This window comes from Drosophila biarmipes, chromosome X, assembly GCF_025231255.1.
Source record: "Drosophila biarmipes strain raj3 chromosome X, RU_DBia_V1.1, whole genome shotgun sequence".
NCBI lineage: Eukaryota > Metazoa > Arthropoda > Insecta > Diptera > Drosophilidae > Drosophila > Drosophila biarmipes.
Window position 1 is genome coordinate 9,334,725 of NC_066611.1, and position 21,526 is coordinate 9,356,250.

General features: G+C 40.7%; 2 protein-coding genes across 5 annotated transcripts in view; one reads left to right on the forward strand and one right to left on the reverse strand.

Annotated features, from left to right (window-relative positions):
- LOC108026403 (inhibitory POU protein) overlaps positions 1–20,434 on the reverse strand; it is a 37,468-nt gene extending 17,034 nt beyond the window's left edge. The window contains exons 1-4 of one of the 3 annotated variants that reach the window (XM_044093216.2): positions 19,752–20,434; positions 18,918–18,950; positions 11,050–11,106; positions 10,464–10,640 (exon numbers count right to left, since the gene is read on the reverse strand). In XM_044093216.2, coding sequence (XP_043949151.1) covers positions 10,464–10,640; positions 11,050–11,106; positions 18,918–18,950; positions 19,752–19,877 — 393 coding nt within the window. In that variant the 5' untranslated portion in view covers positions 19,878–20,434. The remainder of the gene's footprint in view (positions 1–10,463; positions 10,641–11,049; positions 11,107–18,917; positions 18,951–19,751) is intronic. The other 2 variants (XM_017097330.3, XM_017097346.3) reach the window with 2 other exon arrangements.
- On the forward strand, positions 5,045–7,978 carry LOC127010917 (titin-like). 2 transcript variants are annotated; one of them, XM_050886743.1, is made up of 2 exons: positions 5,045–5,134; positions 5,190–7,978. In XM_050886743.1, exon 2 carries the CDS (start codon positions 5,235–5,237, stop codon positions 7,950–7,952), a length of 2,718 nt encoding a protein of 905 aa, XP_050742700.1. In that variant the 5' UTR covers positions 5,045–5,134; positions 5,190–5,234; the 3' UTR covers positions 7,953–7,978. The 2 variants fall into 2 exon arrangements, with proteins under 2 accessions (XP_050742700.1, XP_050742702.1); XM_050886745.1 differs by having other exon boundaries at positions 5,118–5,134; positions 5,197–7,978.
- Positions 20,435–21,526: the final 1,092 nt, after the last annotated feature.

A 21,526-nucleotide genomic window follows, 5' to 3' on the forward strand; every position in this document is an offset into this window, starting at 1 on the left:
AATCACATATGCAGCCCACTGTGCCCAGGGGCGTGCGCACGGTCGGCCGGGGAGGGGTCACGGGGGGGCAAGGGAAATATTATGATTTATTTTTATTATAGCGGGTAAAGTGGTCTTTACAAGCATCAAACAGGGCCACGCCAATCGCCCACAGACGCGCCGAGTAAAAAGGCAGTTAGTTGGTTTAGCCCAAAAAGGGGGAGGACCGAGGGCAGGACGAGATCCTGGAGTGCCAAGGGGGGCGAGGCCTGAGTGGGAGGGTGGCACAAGTTGTTAAATGGACGGGTGGATTTGCACTTGCCGTGCTGACTGTTATCTTCATTTTTGCTTTCAGTTATATTGCCTGGGAATTCCTGTGGGAGATGCCGGGTACCGGGTTCCCGGATTCCCGGGATCAGGGATCAGGCACAGGGGGGACTCGGCCCCCCCTCCTCCGGCCGGCTAAAACAAATTGTGTGCCGGGCATGGGCATAAAAACAAGCGGATCAAACAGCCGGGCAGGTGGAATGGAAGGGCAGCGCAGCAAGGGCATCCCCGGTGGGTGGGTATCTCTTCCCTGTTATTCCCTCCCGCAAATCGAAAAAGAGTGTTCTCGGATTTGCTCGTTGTTTTGACCGTGGCAAGGCTCATTGAAATTGCATTAATGCTCCGCTCGGCTGATAGATAGCCCCGCCACCCGGGCACAGCCACCCCAGCGCCATTGTTCAGTAATGGAAATCTGCGTGTATAATCCGCCCCTGATAAGATGGGCGGGATAAACTAGTTATGGCCATTAATACGATCAATTTGATGCTCACTTCGGTGTAAGTGAATAACAGTTTTATTGAAAACAAGGCAAGAGTACGCGAAAAAAAACGGGAAACTGAAAAAAGAAAACATATTTGGCGAGACCATCCCTCGTCACGGCTGTAACTGATAATTGTGAGTTTTGGTCCCGGACTCCGAGGCATCTACATATGCCACGTATTACCGGGATAATCGGAGGGGTGGAAGTGCGGGCATTGTGGGTCAAGTGATGCGTTGATGTGCATTTTAAGCAGGTTAACCTGTTAACTGTCACAACCCTTTTTTCGGGCTCCGCACAACCTGGGTGGCAGGGGGTTCGCCTTAGTTAGATCCGATTTATCAAGGTGCAAGTGTGGACAGATGGTGGCTACAACTTATGGCCTTCTACGCTAAAAAATACATTATTTTATTTCTATTATTCTGACCTGCTAAGGGTAGCAAGCAAACATGATTATCTACTTTTGAATTTGTAACCCGAATTAATAAGTTTTTTTATTCCATTTTTCTGTTTAATTAGCTTAAAATGTTTAAATAGTTTGGAGATATTTTTTAAAAAAAATACAAATACTTTAAGAAAATATAAGAAAAAAATACTAAAATTTTTATAAAATGTGAGGAGTTTTTCAATCAGACATTAAACACATCAAACGTATGTTAGTTTTCTAAATAAGGCAAATCCTTTATTAAAATTGAAATGATAAATGGTATAATTTTAAGAACCTTTAATTCAAGTACTCGCTAAAAAATTCGTTTATCACCGGTTAGTTTAGCAAAAAATGTGTAATCTTATCAATTTTTAAATATATTAGCTTAGCTTGATCACATATGTAGCATACTTTTGGACACCCAAATGTGTGGTTTAAAATCACCCACGTTTTTTAAATACTTTGTAAATTACCGCGATTTTCGGGATGACAATGGAAATTCAATTCGGAACGCTTGAACACCGAGCTCTTTTCGTTTCTTTGCTTATTTCATTTTTAAACGTAATGCTCAGTTGTAAAGCTTTGTAAATTACACCGATTATCTGGATGACAATGGAAATTCAATTCGAAATGCTTGAACTCCGAGCTCTTTTCGTTCCTTTTTCTTTGCTCATTTAGCGCTGAAACTCTGAGCCGATTGTAATCTGCAATTTGGCCAATCAGTCGATTAGGGCTTAAAGCGGTTTCTCCCGAATCGGGCCATTAAAAATGCATGAAAATGCAGGGAGAAAGTGCAGTTTGCAGTCGAAGTTGCGTGTAATTGTGTGGAACTATTAACTACTGGGCAGGACGCAGTGCCACCTGGCGTATGAGCGATGTCCGTGTCCTCTTCTTTCCTTTTTTCTTTTCTTTCCTTTTTTTCTTTTCTTTCCTACTTTTCCTTTGCCTTTCTCCCTTTTCCCATCCCTGAACGCCCCGTGTCTCCAATTGTCTCGGCCATAAAAAAGACGAACACATACAGGTCCTAAATAATTGATGAAGAAAAGGAAACTAAATAAATAAATAAGGGAAACATCGTGGGGGAAAGTGGATTGGGGGTCGGTAAATTGTCACTGGATGACACAAAGCTTTCTGCACAGCGCAAATAATAAAATAAATAAATGAAAAACATGCTCGCCCCACAGACAGACAGACAGACATTGAACTTTCACCTAAGCAAAAACAACGGTCGGCCACTAAATAAAGTTAATGCATTAATAATCATAATTTGCTCTATTTTTGATGAGTTTGTTGTGGCTACGCTTTTTGTGGCTCCCTGGTGGTCAGCATTAAATATGGTTACACATTTAATTAAGTCAATCAAGCCGGCGATAAATGACAGCGTAATCGATAACCAGACATGGCTTCTGATGGCCAGACGATAAACAAGCAATAATCGATAAATGGGCTATTTGGGCGATTTCCTGGGGTGTAGGGTTGTCAATTGTTTGTCTAATGCATTTTTCGATTGCCTTTTCAACGAGCCAAATTAGAGTTCAATGCACGGTAAACTACAGTCAAACGACTTTTGTTTGAGTTGCAATTCGCGGTTGCAAAGTGACTTAGGGAAAATTGCAATAAAGTCGGTAAGTGCTGGTAAATAGCCGTCTTTACGAAAGGTTTTTAATGACCTTTAATCAAAAAGTATATAACATTAAATATGTAGGGCTCTGGAATACTTTTTGTTCTTTGCTTTGTGATTAAACAATATTTTGTATACTTTTGCGATGATTAAACAAAAAATTGTTGGTACTAAAGTGTATTTTACTAAATTTTATAGATTAGTAAATATTTATTTAGGTGCTTTAGAAATACGGCTGATAAACGATTAATTTTTAGAAGTTTTAAGAAGTTATTAAGGTTTATTACGACTTCTCAGTTGTTTTCGAACCATAAATTGGCATCATAAGTAATATACTGACATTTATCAAAGATTGATAGAACAAAAATGTCTTTAATATTAATATTTATTTGGGTACTGTAGATATTATAAGCTGTTAAATAAAAATAAAAGACAACTGATATATGAATAATTTAATGTAAAAGTTGTAAAAAATGTTCAAGGTTTAATACAACTACCCATTTATTTTAGTGCAGAAATTGGTAGCATAAATAATAAACATGTATTTAACCAAAGATTGTTGGTACAAAAATGTATTTGTATTTAACCAAGGATTGTTGGTACAAAAATGTATTTGATTAAATGTACTAAATTAGCAACTACTTACTTAGGTATTGTATAACTTAAAGCTAATTAACTATTTGTTTTTAAAAGGTGTAAAAATGATCAAGGTTTATTACGTCTTCTATTGCCTTCATACAAAATAACCAGACATTTCTTCAACACTCATAATATTTTTTTTTCGCCCTCAGCGCGGATCCCCCGAAGGTCCACCCTGGACGAGGCCACCCTAGTTAGCGGTAAGTTGTTTCTAACAAAAGACAAATATTTGCTGTTGTCGCCTGTCGCCGCCGGGCCAACGAGGCAGGCAAAGTAGTTAAAGGAACCGGAAGTGGATGTGGATGTGGAAGAGGAGTTTGGCTCGCGTGTGGAGCGGCAATGGTGAGTTAACGATATTTACAGAACAATATGCCGACCGCAGGCCGAGAAGGGGTAGGGCGGGCTAGGAAAAATCAAACAGGTGCACTAAATGAATTTCGGTATGATAAACCACTTGTGGTTGAACTGCAGGAACAGGAACAGGGACCTCAGACTTCAAACTTCAGAGTTCAGACCTCAGAGAACCCCCGAATCCTGCCCGGTATGTATCCCATGTCCCCTTGGGCAGTGCGTGCCTGGAAAGCGGCTCGATTCGAGGGAAATTGAGCCATATGTTGCGAATACTAATGGACAGGATATGTATGTGCGCCCCGGCCGGAAATGTGTAAGTGTAATTTAAATTGAATTAAGTGAGCGAGGGTTGCGCGGCCGGAAAATATGGAATAACCAGATCGGAGCATAAGTTCGGACCGGAAAAATCCGTGATAAACGCCTGCAAAGTGGCCGGCTCATCTCGAAAAACTGAAACCCAAGCCCAAACAGAAACCGGAAGGGAAACATATCCCCGCTGATTTGGCACAGTTGGGCCTGAAACTGATAATGGATATTTTGCCGCTGCCGTAATTGTTACAAATGTTCTGACAACCTGACAACAATCCTCATCCCCGGCGCTCGGAGGCCTCCGAAGCCCTCCCCCCTGGCGGGCAGTGGGTTTTATGATGGATATGATTATTTTAATTAGCATTATATTTACTCTTGTTTACCCTTTTGCCGCCGCCTCGCTTTTATTGCCATTGCCTCTCCACATAATTGGCTTTTCATATGCTAGCAAAGCCGAAAACCAGCAGCCCAACCAGTTGGATTGGGGCTGCTGCTTGCCGGCTCGTAAATTAGTTTAATTTAATGAGTTTTGTAATGTTTCCTGTGGCCGGGAAACAGCGCTGGGGGCCTTCTGTCTTCTGGCATAACGATTATGACACATGTTACCGGGACTTTCTGACAGCCCACCATCTCTGCCCGCCCCATGCCCAAAGTTCCTCCTCGGGGGCTGAAAGGGTTCGGGGATGGTGCAAACCTACGTAGCACTACCTGAGCTAGCTTCCCAAAGTTGGGCCACAATTAGCAGAAGTTCGCCAACTCCGGCTGACAGAATTTCACCTCTGAAAACAGGTGGAACTGGCTTGGTTTAGCCAAAATATTAATAATGCATGCTATAACTTTGGATCTAAGAAATAATTTATAAGCCTTAACTTATGTTTAAAATGCCTTAGCAAGTCGGAAATATTCCCATCGTTATGCCTTCGCAAAACATTTCAAGCTATATCACTCCCTTTTCGTCAGTTCCCAGTCCACATTCATAGAGATCGAACGTACTCGGCAAAAGGTAATATAAAAAAATACAAAAATTTCTCTAAAAGTTAAAGGAAATATATACTCAGTTTTAAGGACGCAAAATTAAATGTTCTTTCGGCCAACAAAGAAGAATGCATTCAAATCGAGATCTTCACATCCGAAAAGGATACTCTTGGCCGGAACTGGGAAAGTCTGAGGCCCGTTGTCCATTTTGCACTTTTAATAAGAAATTGATATCGAGTGTGCAGGCGGAAGGCGTGGAGAAGCTATCAAGACATGAGGCAAACGGAAAACCTAATAAAATAAAACCGGAGGTACCCCCAAAACCAAAGCGAAAGCTGGACTTGGTGGTCACAGAAAATCAGAAGATAATACCATCATCAGAGACCAAGAACGAAGCAGTGATGATTCCAAAACAAGGTGTTAAACTAGAGGTTAGGCCGGAGGAAATTTCACAGACCAAACCGGAGGTTATTATGCAGAATGGGCCGGATGTTAAGTCACTGACCAAAACAGAGGTTAAAGAAGGACAAGTTCGTAGGTCAGAGCCAGAGCAAAGACCGCTAGATTATCCCAGAGTTGAACCAGCAGATAAGCTAGTTTTATTTCCACTGGCCAATCCTGAGGTTAAGTCGCCGACAAAACCTGATGAAGTAACTTTAACCAAATCGAAGGTTATACTGCATACCAACACAAGGGTTATAAGGCAGAACAGTGAGGTTGTTATTCCAACGTCTGGGAATAAAGCTGAAGGAGAAGATAAGCCTACCCGAACGGTGAGGGTTAGTTTTCAGGCTACTTTGCAGGTTAGAAGACTGACTAAGGAATATGTTACTTTTAAGGCAGAACCACAACCTAAACCAGAGGTTATAAGGCAGACTGGTGGAGCTTGTGTTTTAACGCCTAAATCAGACGTGGAACCCAACCAAGACATGATATTTAAACGAAATACTATACCGTTTTCCGAAACGCAGGTTAAATTGCATCCTCAAAACGTAGCTACCTCTATGGCAGGGAATAAACTTATGCCAGCTGCTATACCACAAGTTATAAGGCAGGCTGATGAAGTTAACTTTCCTAAACCTAAAGTTGAAGCAACGCAAGGGATAAAAGGTGATGCCCATGCTACACCAGTGCTTTTACCACTAAGCAAACCAGAGGTTAAAATGCAGCCTAAAGAGTTGGTTATCCCAAAGCCAGAGAATAAACCTGAACAAGGAGCTGAACCCAGCCAATGTAGGGACTTCGTTAAGACAGAAAATAATATCAAATTGAAAGCTAAGTTGAACCAAGAGGTAAATTTTAAACCACAGCTTATTCCAGATGTTTTTTCGCTAAGCAAACCAGAGGTTATACTGCAGTCTAATGAGGTTATTTCCAAGCTAGAGAACATATTTAAACAAAAAGCTGAAGAAAGTCAAGGAACTGATATCCCAAAGGAAATAAACAATACTAAATTAGAACCTAAATTAAACAAAGAGGTTAGTTTTAACCGACGGTTTGTTCCAGATGTTCTTTCCCTTGCGAAGCCAGAGGTTAAAATGCAGTCTAAGTCTAAACTTAACTCTGAACCAAGCCTAGACACTGAAATCCCAAATGCGAATAAGATCAAACTAAAATCAAAATGGGAAAAAGAGTTTAAACTAGATGTCCTAACCCTAACAGAACAAGAGTCTCAAGTTGAACCAGATAAAAAGATGATTTTGAAACCTAAATTGAAGGAAGAAGTATATTTAAGACGCCAGTTTATGCCAGATGTTTTGCCGCTGACCAAACCGGAGGTTATATTGCAGTCTAAAAAGGTTGTTTTCTCTAAGCCAGAGAATAATTTTAAACTAATTGCTGAACCAAGCCAAGAGACTGGTACCCCAAAGGCATATGAAAATGTTAAATCAGAAGCTAAACTAAATGAAGAAGAGTTTTGTAAGCCAAGGTTTGTACCGGATGTTCTCTCACTTACCAAACCAGATGTTAAAATGCAGTCAAATGAGGTGGGTTTGTCTAAGCCAGAGCATAATTTTAAACTAATTGCTGGACCAAGGGAAAAGACTGATATCCCCAAGTCAGATAAAAGGACGAATTTAGGAACTAAGTTAAATGAAGAAGTATATTTTAAACGTCGGTTTGAACTAGATGTTCCCTTACTTTCCAAACCAGAGGTTAAAATGCAGTCAAAAGACGAGGTTTTGTCTAAGCCAGAGAATAGATTTAAACTTAAAGCTGTAACAGGTAAAAGGACTATTTCTAAACCAGAAAACAGGTGTAAAGCAGAGGCAGACTTGAACCAAGAGGTAATTTTTAAGAGAAGGTTTAAGGCAGAAATCCACTCGCTAGGCAAACCAGATGTTATAATGCAGTCCAAAGAGATTATCCCTAACGTAGAAAATAAAATTCAACGAAAGGCTAAGCCAAGCCAATTAGAAGACGAGTTGAACCAAGAGGACATTTTCAAACCAGAGGTTGCAGTCCAGAGTCAGGACAACCCAGCAGATAAACCCAGTCAAGAACCCGAATCAAACCGGTGTATATGCGAGGTTTGGGATATGTTTAAGACAACGGGTAGAATCCATCCGGAGGACGAGGCCAAGTTGCAGGCTCATGTGGCCACCTACGACTACTCCGATGTCGGGAACATAGATTTGTCGCATGAGGAATCAGATGAGTTTTTGCTGGTCCACAAAGCCAAGTTCTACCTTGACCAGCGGTACACAGAGCGAATCTTCTGCGAGTTGGAGAGGATGCGCCATGAAATGCGGATCTTCAACGAGACGACGACGCGCCAGATAAACGAGGACCTGGATAAGTGGTTCAGGGACAAGGCTCGCTGGGCCCGCGAGTTTCGCCTTTAAAAATAAACTCTTTTCCGTTTGCCAAATTTTGGAGCTTGCATATATTCGCACAGAGGTCGGCGGAAGTCCAGCTGTCCAGCACTGCGGCATTCCCACATTGTCCAGATTTTGGGGTCTCAATATTTGATGTGGGAGCGGGGACTTATGGTTGGGTGGGTCAGCTGCCCAACTTGTATGCGGTTGACACAATGTGTCGAGGGTCTCATGGAAGGGTGACAAGTGCAGGCGGTGGCCAAAGTCCTAAAATAATAATACCCAAAACCCTTTAAAGTGTTCGAGAAAAAGTTCTATAGGGACTTTGATTTTTCTATAGTTTATAGAGCACATCATAAACGAACTTATTTGTTGGACATATATTTTTAAAAAATATTTAACATTAGTTGCTTTCTCTTAAAAATTGCTGAAGCTGAAAAATGTTATGTAAGTCTCTTTGTAACGAAAATATTTTTATATTTTATAGCATTCCCTTGTTTTGGACTTCTATAAAGACTGTCTACTTGTAGTTCTCTAACCAGTAACTCTTCCTATTGTTATTCGAGACTTGCGAGAACGCAGAGCTCTTTGATTTCTTGTCCTTATTAATAAGCCCTCGATGGGCACCCTCTGCCCGGAAAAGCCAATTTGTTAACAATCGAATCGGAGATCGTGTGCGGGAATGGGTATGAGAGTGGGAATGGGAGTGGGCTTGGGCCCAGGACAAGGACTGATACATCCAGGGGTGTCTGAGGGCCCGGGAGTGTGGGTGATTGATAGAGTTGGCCGGCACCTGAGACCGAAATCGAAACTCTCGAGTGCGCCGAGTGTGTTTGCCGAAAATTAAGGACAGCACGCGCTGGCAATTGGGAATGGTTATGGGTTATGGGTTATGTGCTCTCCGCTATGTGCCATGTGCCATGTGCCAAGTGCCAGGAGGGACTCGCAGGATCGGGTGAGTGTTGGGTGGATTATTTTGCCTACGGAGGATTGGCGGCGGCGGCGGCGTTGGCGGCGGCGGGTGGGGGTCACGACCGCATCAACCACCGCGGACGGCGCGTGGACAGGGCGCACTTTCGTCATGCTCGATTGTGCCGAAAACAAGTGGCAAGAGCAACAGCAACACGAGCGCCGGAGCAACCTGAGCGCCGCAGCAACACCAGCCAGAGCAACTACAACTAGCCGGAGGCTCTGGAAACGGGACAAAAAAAAAAAAAGAACAGGTTGCTTGCGTAATTTGATTACAATCAACTTCTAATAGAGCAGCAACCACCACTTGGGCCCTAAGCCCCCGGCGAAAGTTCCTCGGAACGCCCAGTTCGAGTTGAAGTACAATACAATTAACGACACGAATCATGATGTGCTTACCTGGCAAACGACCGTCACGTGGCGCGTTCCCAGAAGGCTTACACGTCACAATTTTAATTTTATTAAAGAAACATTTCAAATTAACCGCACACACACATGTATCCATAGGTAGGCATGCGTGTGACCATCGGAAGCGGAAATTGGAGTTCTCGGCTGTCCCAATGCGACAGTTCCGTTGCCCCTTCCAGTTTCCGTTTCCGTTCCCCCACTTATAGGCCGCTTCATCAGGGAGTGACTTTCATAATTTGCAGCATTCTAGTCGATGGCTAATACCCCCGTCCTAGTCCAACCCAACCCACTCCCACTCGAAAGGGGCAACCGCAAGAGGGGGCGTGGCGGCTGGGTTCAATCAACCGTGGGATTCCCACTTCCTGGCGCAGCTTGGATCCGTGTTTGACTCGGTTTCGTCTCAGCTGTCCCAGCCAGTCAAGTCGCGACGTTGAGGATTTGAAGTGACGGGTTTGTGGGTTCCTTGCAGACGTTTCCCCAAGACAAAGGGTCTGGGATGTACTTGTTGGGGAAATACATTTTAAAGGGCTTTGGCTCTATATATTTCGATCACCTCTAACATTACTTTTACATAGCTTTCTTTTAGTCTTTATATATTTTAAAAAGTGTTCTTAATAAAAGACATGTTTCTAGCGGATGTAACCCTGTTCAACTTCCTAACAGATCCTAACTTATAAATCTTCCCTATCCTACACAAATTTCAAAAGATATAATATTCATTAATGATCAAAAAAAATCTTGTTTTGAATTCACACATTGTATCATATATTATCATACATATTCTGAACAGATTTCAAAAGATTTAATAACCATTAATTACTTAGAAGTGAGGATATCTCTTTTTTTTTGGTTTTGTTAAAAAAGGTTTTTTTAAGGTATATATATATCTTTTCAGTTCTAAAGAAAGCAGGGATTATATGCCCCATTTTCATGGCAAAACCTATGTGTGTAGGCCGACGGCTTTTGTACACTGTTTGTGTGGGGGCAGCGAATGAGCACAGCTATTTCCTGTGCTGCTTTAAAAAGATCAATTTTATATAGATCTCAAGAAAGAAAGGGTGTTTTAAAGGGATTGTGGTTGATAGGTCAGTGATATGGTGATAATATCTCGTAATCCCCCCGAAGTGAAAATTATTCTAGGAACTCAGGGCTCGGACTCACCTGCAGAGGACGTTGCGGGGGCCCACTCATGGAGTGATGGTGGTACATGACGTCGTGCTTGATTTGGGAGGGCATTTGGCTATGTACATGCTGGGCTTGATGCTTCTGGATGTCGACGGCGGCCAGGGCCTCCGCTCTGCTGAGGATGCCGTCGTTGATGCCCGCGAAGATATCACCCTGCGGAGGAGAGAAGAGCGGAGATCGGGATGGTCAGTAGGCCGGCTATCCACGGGGAGGACTTAACGCTTAAAATTTTGATATGTGGGGGTACGAGGTGGGGTTTGGGGGATGCAGGGATATACATAGATAATCCGCAGGCAGAAACAATAGGGAACATAGAGATCAAATCACCCAAATCCAATTCGCAATTTTCGGTTAAACAAAGGCAAAGTTCGATGGCAGATACACGTTGGCACACATATAGATATACTGAGAGATATATTTATAGGTCGGCTTCGGCGAGAGAGATCAAATACCAAAGGCAAACGTGTCAAAAATGAATTTCAGAAAAGGAAAATCAATCAAGTCAAGACAAACATGGTTTTCTGGTTTGTTTTTTGAGTTTATTGTGTTATTGTAAACTTACATTCTGACGTGCTGACCACGAATTGCATAATAGGGAAGCATCTTCTAACAAACGACTCTGAAAAGACGGAACAAACATCGATAGTATGTGTATAGAATGATGTGCCAGTGCAGCGGTTATTTTAATTTTTTGTTTAATTGGTCATGTTTGGAGAGAAAAAGAGGAACCTTAAAGCCTTTAACCAGCTGTGTTCGTATTGATTTCTTGTCGGGCAGCCCACTTTCCACTTCCCCCGCTCCACTAGCTGGTTTTTAAATAAATAATTTCAAAAGTTTTTCGGTTCCCGGGCCCGCTTGTTCAGCTTCATGTCGTCGCCGACCCCGTCCCCGTCGTCGTCTTTATTATTCCAGTCTTATCGATTTTATATTTTATATATAGACATACGTATAAATTTATATATATTCGTATATGTGTGCGAGGACGCTGAGAACTCCTTGTGTATACGAAACTTGCTCGAATTTTTCAGTTAATCAATTATTTAGATGCGCACAAAACTTCAAAACGCCGCACGACGAAAACGAAAGACCCAAAGAAGGGGGTTAAGTGTGAATGAGACGGAGCCCACATGGCCAGGAGACTCGGCGTCGCTCACGTTCTGCGGCCCATTTTCGGGCGAAAGGCGTAATTCGAAGGCCCAGCAGGTGCACTGGGAAAATCGGGGGGTTCCAGCCATTTGGATTTTTGTTTAAATAAAAATAAATGTTTGTCACCGAAATTTTGGCAAACGTTTTATTCATTTATTTTATATTATTTTATAGTATTACTTCATAAAAAAAAGTTTTTCAAAATATGTATTTTTAAAGTGGAAATGTCCGTATATCTGTCCGTTCGTTCGTCTGTCCGTTTCTACGTAAGGTAGTCTATAGGTTATAAAGCTATCATATAAAATTTTAACAAAAGCCTTTTTTGAAACGTACCGGTTCGAAGAACTATATCCTTTAGCACTCACAGAATTAAGAATATATCATTTCAGAACTTTGAATGATATTGTTTTTACACGGATATATATATTAAGCAGCTGTCATAAGAACGATCGGCAAATTAAAGATAAGTTTATACTAAATAAATTATAGCTTCGTTCTTGTTGATCTTATACTTTGTTTTTAAGCATTATTTACAATTTGAGAACTGCGGACTTGGAGACCTACACCTATAGCTGATATAGAACATATTTGGTATATTTATATTCAAATCTCTTGCATATATAGGGCTTAAATGGTTTCTGTAATAAATTATTAAATAAAAAGTTATTATATAATTAATTATATAAAAATATAATTATTTTCTTTATTTAACATCTTACCGTGTAGATCTAAAAGAACTTCACTATATTTCTAAATTAAAACTATTTGCAATCACCTTTGAACTAATTTTTTTCTAGCTCTAAAAATCTGTGAAAAAACTAATTTAAAAACGACGCGGATTTTGATATCTAAAATAAATTTTGATTACATGTCTGTAAGCCAAAATTAAAATGTTTGGTGTAAGGAAACTTCTTTGAAAGAAATTAGAAAAGGAGTAAGTCTTATGAGATTTAAGATGCTTAGGCGATGCTTACTCTTTACTCATTTTATAAGTAGAAGTTAAAATGTTTCGTAGAAGTAATTTAAAGATTTAAAACTTTAAATTCAGTTACTTAAGGGTGATAATTTAAACAAAGTATATTTTGGGTTTTAAATACTCTTTTTTATACGAATGTTTATATATTTATATCTCTGTGTAGAGCTCCCTCCCCCTCCATCGCCCATCTCTCTCATTCTAGAACAGTCTGTCTCTTTTTGGCCTTTGCAGTGGCGGACCACAATAACCGGGCGACAGGACGGCCATTGTAGAAATCAAAATGTTGTGCATTCTTAATGACGTCTTGGCCCATTCGACCACTTTTGACCACTCTTGACCACCGGCGACCATCCAGCCATCCAAGCATTCGACCATGGCCGACCACTCATTGCCGCTTAAACGTGGTCGAAAGGGGCGTCTTGGCAGGGGGCGTGGCTGGTGGGGGCGTGGGTGTGCAAATAATCTGACAGCGACAGTTTGTTTGCACCTGCAAGTGGGCGCCCAAAGGGGTCGGCTTGGTGCTGTTTCCATGCGACAGTTGCCTTAATGGCCACGTTTATGCGTGCTCTCAGAAACGGGATCCCATCGGAAAACAAGGACCCAAAAAAGGTCAAAAAGAGAGCTGTAAGTAACATCCACCGTATTTATAACGCATGTATGTACTTAGAGTGTGTCTACTGTTCGACATTAAAGCATTTTAAATGCCAAGTGACCGACCTTACTTGAAAAGCAAAAAAATCACCTTTCCACAACAGTATCTTCAAGCTCTTTTTAAGATATTGGGCTTTAGAAGATGCTTCTGAGCTTACAAACGAATAATCTCGTCTTAGGTTTTCTAAACTTTTAATTTTAAAAATAATTTCCATTCCTTTGTTTTTTGAATATGTAATTTGATTTGGTTTGAAATTAAGCTGAACCATTTTCAGGTTTTTAAAGTGTACTACGGTCACACTTTAAAATCTAAAAGTACTGATCGAATGATTTCGATATTCTAGCGATGTTACGATTTAAATGAAAAATTAGCTATATTTTTGGGTTTGATTGAAATCGTGATTTCATGTTCTTAGTGGGAATTGTCTTTGGGTAGTCTTAAAATATCGAAAAGATTCATATTGTATTTATAGTATAAAAATACCAAATGACAACCATGGTATTACTTTTTAATATTTACTGTTTGAAAAATTGTTTTTTTGATTTTTTAAATGGGTTTGAATCGTTACGATAAGTACTTTAAGATTTTGGAACGTGACCACTATAGAAGTTGAATTGGCATAAGAACTGATATCGCATTTCCAATTTTATATTTCCAATTCTATCCTTCCAATATTGTAAATGTAAGTAGTTTAATCCTTTGAAAATCGGCATAATAATGCCAATTAAATGATGGTAAGTCTCCCATAATTAACCTATAAAATGTTTTTAGTCCGAAAACCACATTGAATATTCTCTTAGCACCTTATCCTCTGTTCCAGATGATATACCATCCTCTGCAGGACCAAGGGAACCCACAAAGCACTCCTGACCAGGACTCGCAACAGTTTGTTGCCCAATAAATGCTCCACCGCAGCGCAGCAGTAAATTAATTTATGAATTAATATGCGCAGTCATTCATCAAATTATGCAGTGCCAGGACCTCCCGCTCGCTCTCTGTTAGCCACGACCTAGGCCAGGATCCTGGCCAGGAGTGGGAGGGGGAGAGGGAGGATGGCCAGGACTCTGTCTTGACCTGCTCGCACACTCGCACACACGTACGTGTGGGCTTGGGGGAGGGGGTCGCAGTGCAGGCTCACACTTGCACATAAATTCTTTATTAGTGTGAAAAATTAATCAAGTGAACTGTTATTTTTTATCCTTTTCGTCCTTCTCTTTCTGTCTCGCACTTTGTTTGTTTGTTCGAGTCATTTTTCTCTCCACGTGAGTCTCGTGCTCCGCGTGTGTGTGTGTGCTCCGTGTAGATGTGTGTTCTATATATGTATAATTTGATTTTTTGTTGTTTATTTTTGTGGCTATTTAATATTTATGATGTGTGTAAATAGATACGCAATGCTGAATGCTTGATTTTATCGATTGCGCTGCCAAACAAACCCTCGAATACTGGAGCAATTAAATTCGAATGAAGGGAGAACTTTAAAAACCGCAGGATATCGTTTAAGCTAAAGGAAATATAGCATAAGTATTTAGGCACTGGAATTTGAAAATAAAATAAAATTTTAAAATATGTTTAAATCAATTTTTTATAAAATTACGATTCGAAAATAGAGATGGTATTTCCACAGTTCTTTGAGGATCTGTAAATAATGTTCATGTTGCTTAATTTTGTAAGAAATATGTAAATTCTGAAAGAAAAAATTAATAAATAGTCACAAAGCCTGGCGCTTCATCTTGGAAACCGGTGGATTTACAAATTATTTACTTAAAAATGAGGACCTTAATTAAGTCATTTTTGAATGCCTACGAAATTTAAAAACTTGCAGCCAGATAAATTAGTACAAATTCTAAGAATAAGTTTTTAAGTGTACTAAAAAAGTTTAATATAAGCTCAGTGTGTTCTATAAAAATCTTAAAAAATGGTCAAAGCTTAATGGATTTGATATTTTTGACAAATTTTTTTCTTACATTATTATTATTTTATACAATATTGATTATAGTGTTCAAAAAATCCTGGAAAATGTTCGTATATGACCCAAAAAGCCTGCCCAACCCCTTAAGTTGTTCAAGGACTGTGTCTATATGTTAATAACACAAATTCCATTGACTTGCTAAATAGTTTCTACCCCGTTTAATATTTCATTCCGCTGAAACTGAGCCGCTAATCCGGCAATTCAATTCGATTTCCCACTGTTTGCATCCGGCACTCGCTTTTATTTATTGTTGTTTTGCCAATAATTTGTCAATTGTTTTCCAGCTGGCTTCGGTTTAATGTCGCGGCCATTTAATGCAGTTTATGAATATTTAAATCAAATTAACGCCGCCGCTGTCCACTTAGTGCGGCAGGCAAACAATTCAAGTTAAATGACAGCGGCCCCTGCCGAAGCCCACGCCCCTGGAGGTCACACTTCCCCGGTTTTTGGCTTTCGGTTTTCAGTGCTCGGTTTTCCGCCTTCAACGGGTACTTTTCGGTCCAGGGGATCGGCGACAAATTTCCATTTAATGGACTGCAAGGCGTTAAGTGTTTTTGTAACCAGCCAAAAAGCGTTTCGCTGCCGGTGTCCCACCCCCGGACTTCCCCCGGATTTCCTCCTGGTTTTCCCCCTGCCCTGGCCTGCTTAATGCCCAGCCAGGGGTAGCACATAAATCCTATAAATCCGCCGCTTTGATCATTCAACTTGGTCCGCTGGCGGCTTCCGAAAAAGCCGAAAAGTGGCTAACGGCCAGCCGAAGGGGTGAGGGGTCAAAGGCTGCGAGGGGGAGGCACGGATAAATCCGATAAGCAAATGTAGTTGTTGCCTCTTGAAGAAGAAGTACACTTGAAGTGATTTTACCATTTTTTGTATCTTCTTTTTTGCCGCTTTAAAGTGCTTTTGTGTCGGATTAATTTAAGGACTTGCAGGCGGGGTTGGAAAATGAGTGGAAAATCCGTGGTCGACGGGGTGGGAAAAAAGGCATTCCTCCACCCCGCACCGCCATTCACCTGTTCCGAAGGCAATCAACTTTTTTCCACCTGGCCCTGGACACTTTCCAAGTACGTTTTCTCGTTTCTTTATGCACATTTTATGCCCTAGCAAGAGGTAGCATGGCTTGAGGTGAAAATGCCAGACTCTCTTTCCCCATAAACTGGCCCGCCACTTAGTTTTTATTGGTGTTTTTTAACTTTAATTGAAATTAAAGAGAAGACTTTTTAAATTCCCGTTTTTGTGGGGTTTTTGTTTGTTTTTCACAGGATTTCACCTACTTTCATGCCTTTTATTTAATAAATAAATAATAATTTTATTAAAGAAATAACAAAAGTAATAGTTTGTAAATGTTGATCATGATACTTTGTTTTTAGTATATTGCAAATAGTTTATTTACGGATTCTTTTTTGTTATATAGCTTTACAAATTAGTTTGAGTCTCAGCTTTAGTTATTATGGCACCCATTAACAATTTGTCGCAGTAATTTTTAGACGTTATTATGGCGGATATTGTCTTTTAAAAAAATTCTTCTGAGGTGGTAAACCTGAGGTGGTTATATCATTAGTGATTTAAAATCACTTTTAAGATATGCCAAGTTATGTAATAATGTGTAGGATAATGCAATTTATGTTGTTGCATACCTTTAGCACCTTTCACTTTTCTTTTCATTTTAAGCGAATTATTTCACTTATTTTAATAAAATAAGGTAAAGTAAAATAAGTAACACATTTTTATTTAATATTGTTATTTTTGATACTTTTCTTTGATACACTCTAAGGCACAGAATCCGATAGAGGTCTGGCTTGAGTAAGGAACCTGATTCCAAAAGATTCTTATAAAGTGCTTGAAAGTAAAGCTGCTTTTTCTTTAAGTATGCATTTTCAACTTTGAAGTTAAGCTGATATTTCTTTATTTTTATTTATTTTATTTCTTTATTTTCTTGTTATAAACGATTGCCTTTCCTTGCACAATCTTTGATATTAAGATAGTAAAAGTGGTCAAAAACTGTTTGCATTCCAGTGGTTTTTCCAAAAAAAAACATATTTTAATAAGCACCATTTCATTCTGCACGTCATTCCACTAAACACCTCCTAAATTTCTATTTGTCATCCAGGGTACAAGCACTCTCGTTCAGCCAGCTGGAATACATTTTTTCCGCCTCTGCGCTCCTACCCTGGGCTTTTACATTTTTTATTTGTCTAGCTGGTCAGCAGCGCATACAAATAGTTGGTAAATAATTAATGCAAATGAATTTCAAATCACTTTTCAAGGTTACTGCACAACCCTTGAGTTTGGGTTCGCTTAGTGGGCAATGTGAGAGCCACAAAATCGGCCAACGGAGTCCGGCAAACTTTGGCGACACTCACGACGTAATTAAGACGAATGTTTGCCGGAAATTATCGCGATTTGAAAAGGAAATGCGCCTCTGTTTCCATTTCCATTTCCGTTTCCTGTTCCTGTTTCTGTGCCTTGCGCTTGCCCTCTGCCACCTGTAATCCTGGCCAGCAGACTGGCATCAATAAACCTGTCTGAGAACTGTCAGTAATAACCATTTAATGTCTGCCCATGTTCCCATTCAATTTTTAACTCAGAGCTCATAAAAGATTCAGCAGGACACTGGCGAACTCCGAGACGCCTGCCAAATACTCCGAATTATTCGTTATTAATGCATTCAGACGGGAAAAACACGGCATCCCTAAGCTCTATATATCGCAGATCCGGGCTGTGAGCCGGGTGTTTTTTACACTCAGCTGCGGAATGCGGAGGAAAGTATGAATGGCACCCATTTTTGCGGGTCACAGGAGCAGGCTGTGAAATAATGGCAACTTTCCCCTTTGACATGGTTGATAACTCTGTTTTTATGCGGGAAAACAGTCATGATTATATGCCCTTTTAAAACATGAAAACTGTTTGGCATGATTTTCATATTTTAAGAACACTAATTAGCAGAGCCGAAATAATAATTACATTTTTATTTAAATCAGAAAAAGCTTACTATTTGAATTTCTGTTTAACTTGTTTAGTTAGCTTGACTCAATTTCAATTAAAAAAAAACAAATCTTAATTTTTATGTAAAGTAGAGGCATTTTAAATGAATATTTCAGAATATTTTTTTTTAATTAGTCAATGAATAAAACTGAATAAAAATAGAATCCTATACTCTAAGGATTTATACAAAGTTTTCTACTGTACTGTTAGCTTTATTCTACACTCGAGAAGTCCTATATAGTTATGATCTATTAAACAATATTAGAATATTTATATATATATATAAAATAGAGTAAATCGCAAGTTGGTTTTTGGGAACACAGCTTTGCATTGTAATGAAGTCCCATTATTTAAATTAAATGCATTTATATTAAATGTTAATTCATTAGTTCTTCAATAATTCTTCCCAATTTAAGGATAAATAAAAGAAATTACAGGAAATTTAAAGTTTGTTATTTACAACAAAAGTTAAAAACTTTTTGTGTTTTTTTTCTTCTCGGAAAGTGAACTTATTTTCTCAATGGCAAGTTAATTATATATAATAAATATGTCTAATTTGTCAGAATTCGTTATAGTTCATAAGCGATAGGATGACTTGAAGTTTTGTGATTGTCAAAAGCTTTTGATTACATTCCACTGCAATCAATTTGCCCTGGAATGACTCGGTGAAATTGTGAAGAAAACGTACTAATGTGAAAATCATACCTCGAGAGAATCGCAAGATGACGAGATGTGAATCTGTAGAAGGAAGGATATTCCGTGGTATAATAACTGTCTTATAAATGGTCATTATCTACAGGTGTAGTTGCGTGGGGCTTTTATTTTACTAATAGGTATGTAGCATAAGACTAAGTAAATCCTAAGCGGCTGTGTGCAGTATTGATAATTAAAGCGAGAATATATATTTTTTAGCTGAATAAAGTAATGGAAATTATAATGAAAAAAGTACATGAAGAAGACAAAAATAAGGAACTGATCATATAATATATGTGGTTTACTAGTGATACTACATTATATATTATGAAATGCTATGATATTTTGTGATATGTTATGGTATGTAATGATATGTTATGATATGTTCTGATATGATATGATATGATAATTTCGGATCAGCCAATATTAAAAAATAAATTGCAATATGATGAGAATAAGTGAAAAGACAAAGTGAAAAGAGATCCCTATGAATACATTAATTCAAGACTAAGCTCTTAGGCAATGTCCCAATATCTTTATCAAGGTACAAAATGTAAGCCAACCTTTACTTTGGTATATCTTGATCTTATACCCATCAAAAAAACATTATAGAGTAACTCATGGTAAAACTAACAAGGATAGTTAGGGTTCAGAGGTTATGTGACTGCATAATTATGAGACGAAGAGAAGTCAAAGAGTCGCAGGAAGAATCGCAAGAAAGTCGGTCTTGAGAGACCTCAATCAAAGGAACTCAGGACTCCCCTCAACTGTTGGGTTCGCTGGCCCACCGCGATAAGGTCGAGGGGACTTTTCGGGACCCAGGAACAGCGTCCTGGTGATACTTACAGATGGATTTGGCATGCAGCGTCGCATTTGCTCCGAACTTCGATAGGAGGGACTGTAGCGTCCTGGAAAACAACTGGGCGCTGACATTTTCATTTTATCCGTCGTCGAGTACATCGACATTGTCATGCAGCCGCCGACGAAATCCTCCTCCAGCTTGAACGCCCTGGAGGCGTCGAAAGTGGTTGGCGAGTAAATTTTGAAGCACTTACTGGGACAGCTTTAGCGCGTGTCCTGCATGCAGGACATCAACAGATCAAATCAAATGCACTGCGCCCGCTCGAATGCGAAGGCGCTCTTTCTTCTCTCTACTCTCTACTTTCTTCTTGCTTTCTTTCGACTTTCACTGCACTTCCGATTTTCTATTCCAAACAAGAGATTCCTTTGTTGGCCGGTTAGTTTCTGATTTTTCGGATTGAATTGATTGGATGCAAACGCGTTTGGACCGAAACTGAGCAAAAAAAATCACAGTAAAAAAATGTTGCCAAGGTGATTTTCGCTAACTAACTGGCCGCCGTCGGTGATTTGAATTTCTCTTATTACTTTCTTGGGACTGCAACTGAATGACGCGCACTCGAAACGGCAGAAACGGTTTGGCGTCGGCGGACGCGTTTTCTCGACTTTCCGACTTTCCGACTTTCCGACTTCCCGACTTCCGTTTCCTGTTGGCCTGTTTTCGTACCGCTACCGCTTGACCGGACCGCCCCGCTCTGAATATGTGTATATATTTTTATTGGGCCGCCTGCAACTATGCTTGGATCGAAACTAAAAACGCCAGCGCACAGGACACGGGACACACAGTACACGGGACACACAGATTTCACAACTAGACAAGCGCGCGTGGTGTTGTGATAAAGAATTCTATGATGAGTTTCGCTAACTTCAGAGTTTATTTTCAATGGGGCGGACGACATGTTTTCATTATTTATCAGCGTGGGCGTGTCCACGTGCCGGGCTCAAAATGGCCACCGAATTTCTTATGTAATGCCGGGCTGTGCCCTTTGATTGGTCGCCCGATGGGAGCGGGCAGCGCTGCCGGCGCCTTCGTTCAGCTGGAATTGGGCAGTCGGCGGCGTGTCTCTACCCGGCGTATCCTTCCAAACTTGACGAAGCCAATGCCAGGCGTCAGTGGTGCGGCGTCTGCGCAGTGCCGCCTCGCTGGCAAGTGGGTATCGGTGGGTGGCAGTGGGTGGCAGTGGGTTTTGGTGTGTTTCAGCGGGCTTCCCCTCAGTACCCACCCCATAGCCGACGAGCCCGGCCGCCCGGCCGCCCCGATGGAAGACCCGAGCATCGCAATGCCCCGCGTCCAGCATATGGCACAATTTTTTTCTCCGCATTTTGCCCCTTTGCCTGTGCTCTCTTTTTTTGGTCGATTTTCGACGGGGCCCTGTGGGTGGCGGCTGGGCCGCAACAAAAGGCACAAAACGCCAACGCGGCGGCCAACAATGCCAAAACAAAAATGGGCGTACATGTCAGTGGGGCTCATGCGGCGCGGGGTTGGGTGCCGTGCGGGGGAAGGGAGTGCCGAGTGCGAAAGCAGGGGGGGCGGGGAGGCGCTGGTGGGTCAGGGATGGCCAGCAGGTGGGTCAGTCCAAGGGGGAGTGGCGCAGGCCTAGTTGTTGCAGTGCAACTGTTAAAAGCATGCAGCATGGCAAATCTCATAGAGGGTGTTCCGATCTCAGAGGCCCTTCGCCCCGATTACAGGGTACTTCGTGCAGAGCTTCAATCTATAGTCCAATTTTTGTTTAATTTTCCAAGTTTGATCTTAAAAATGCGGT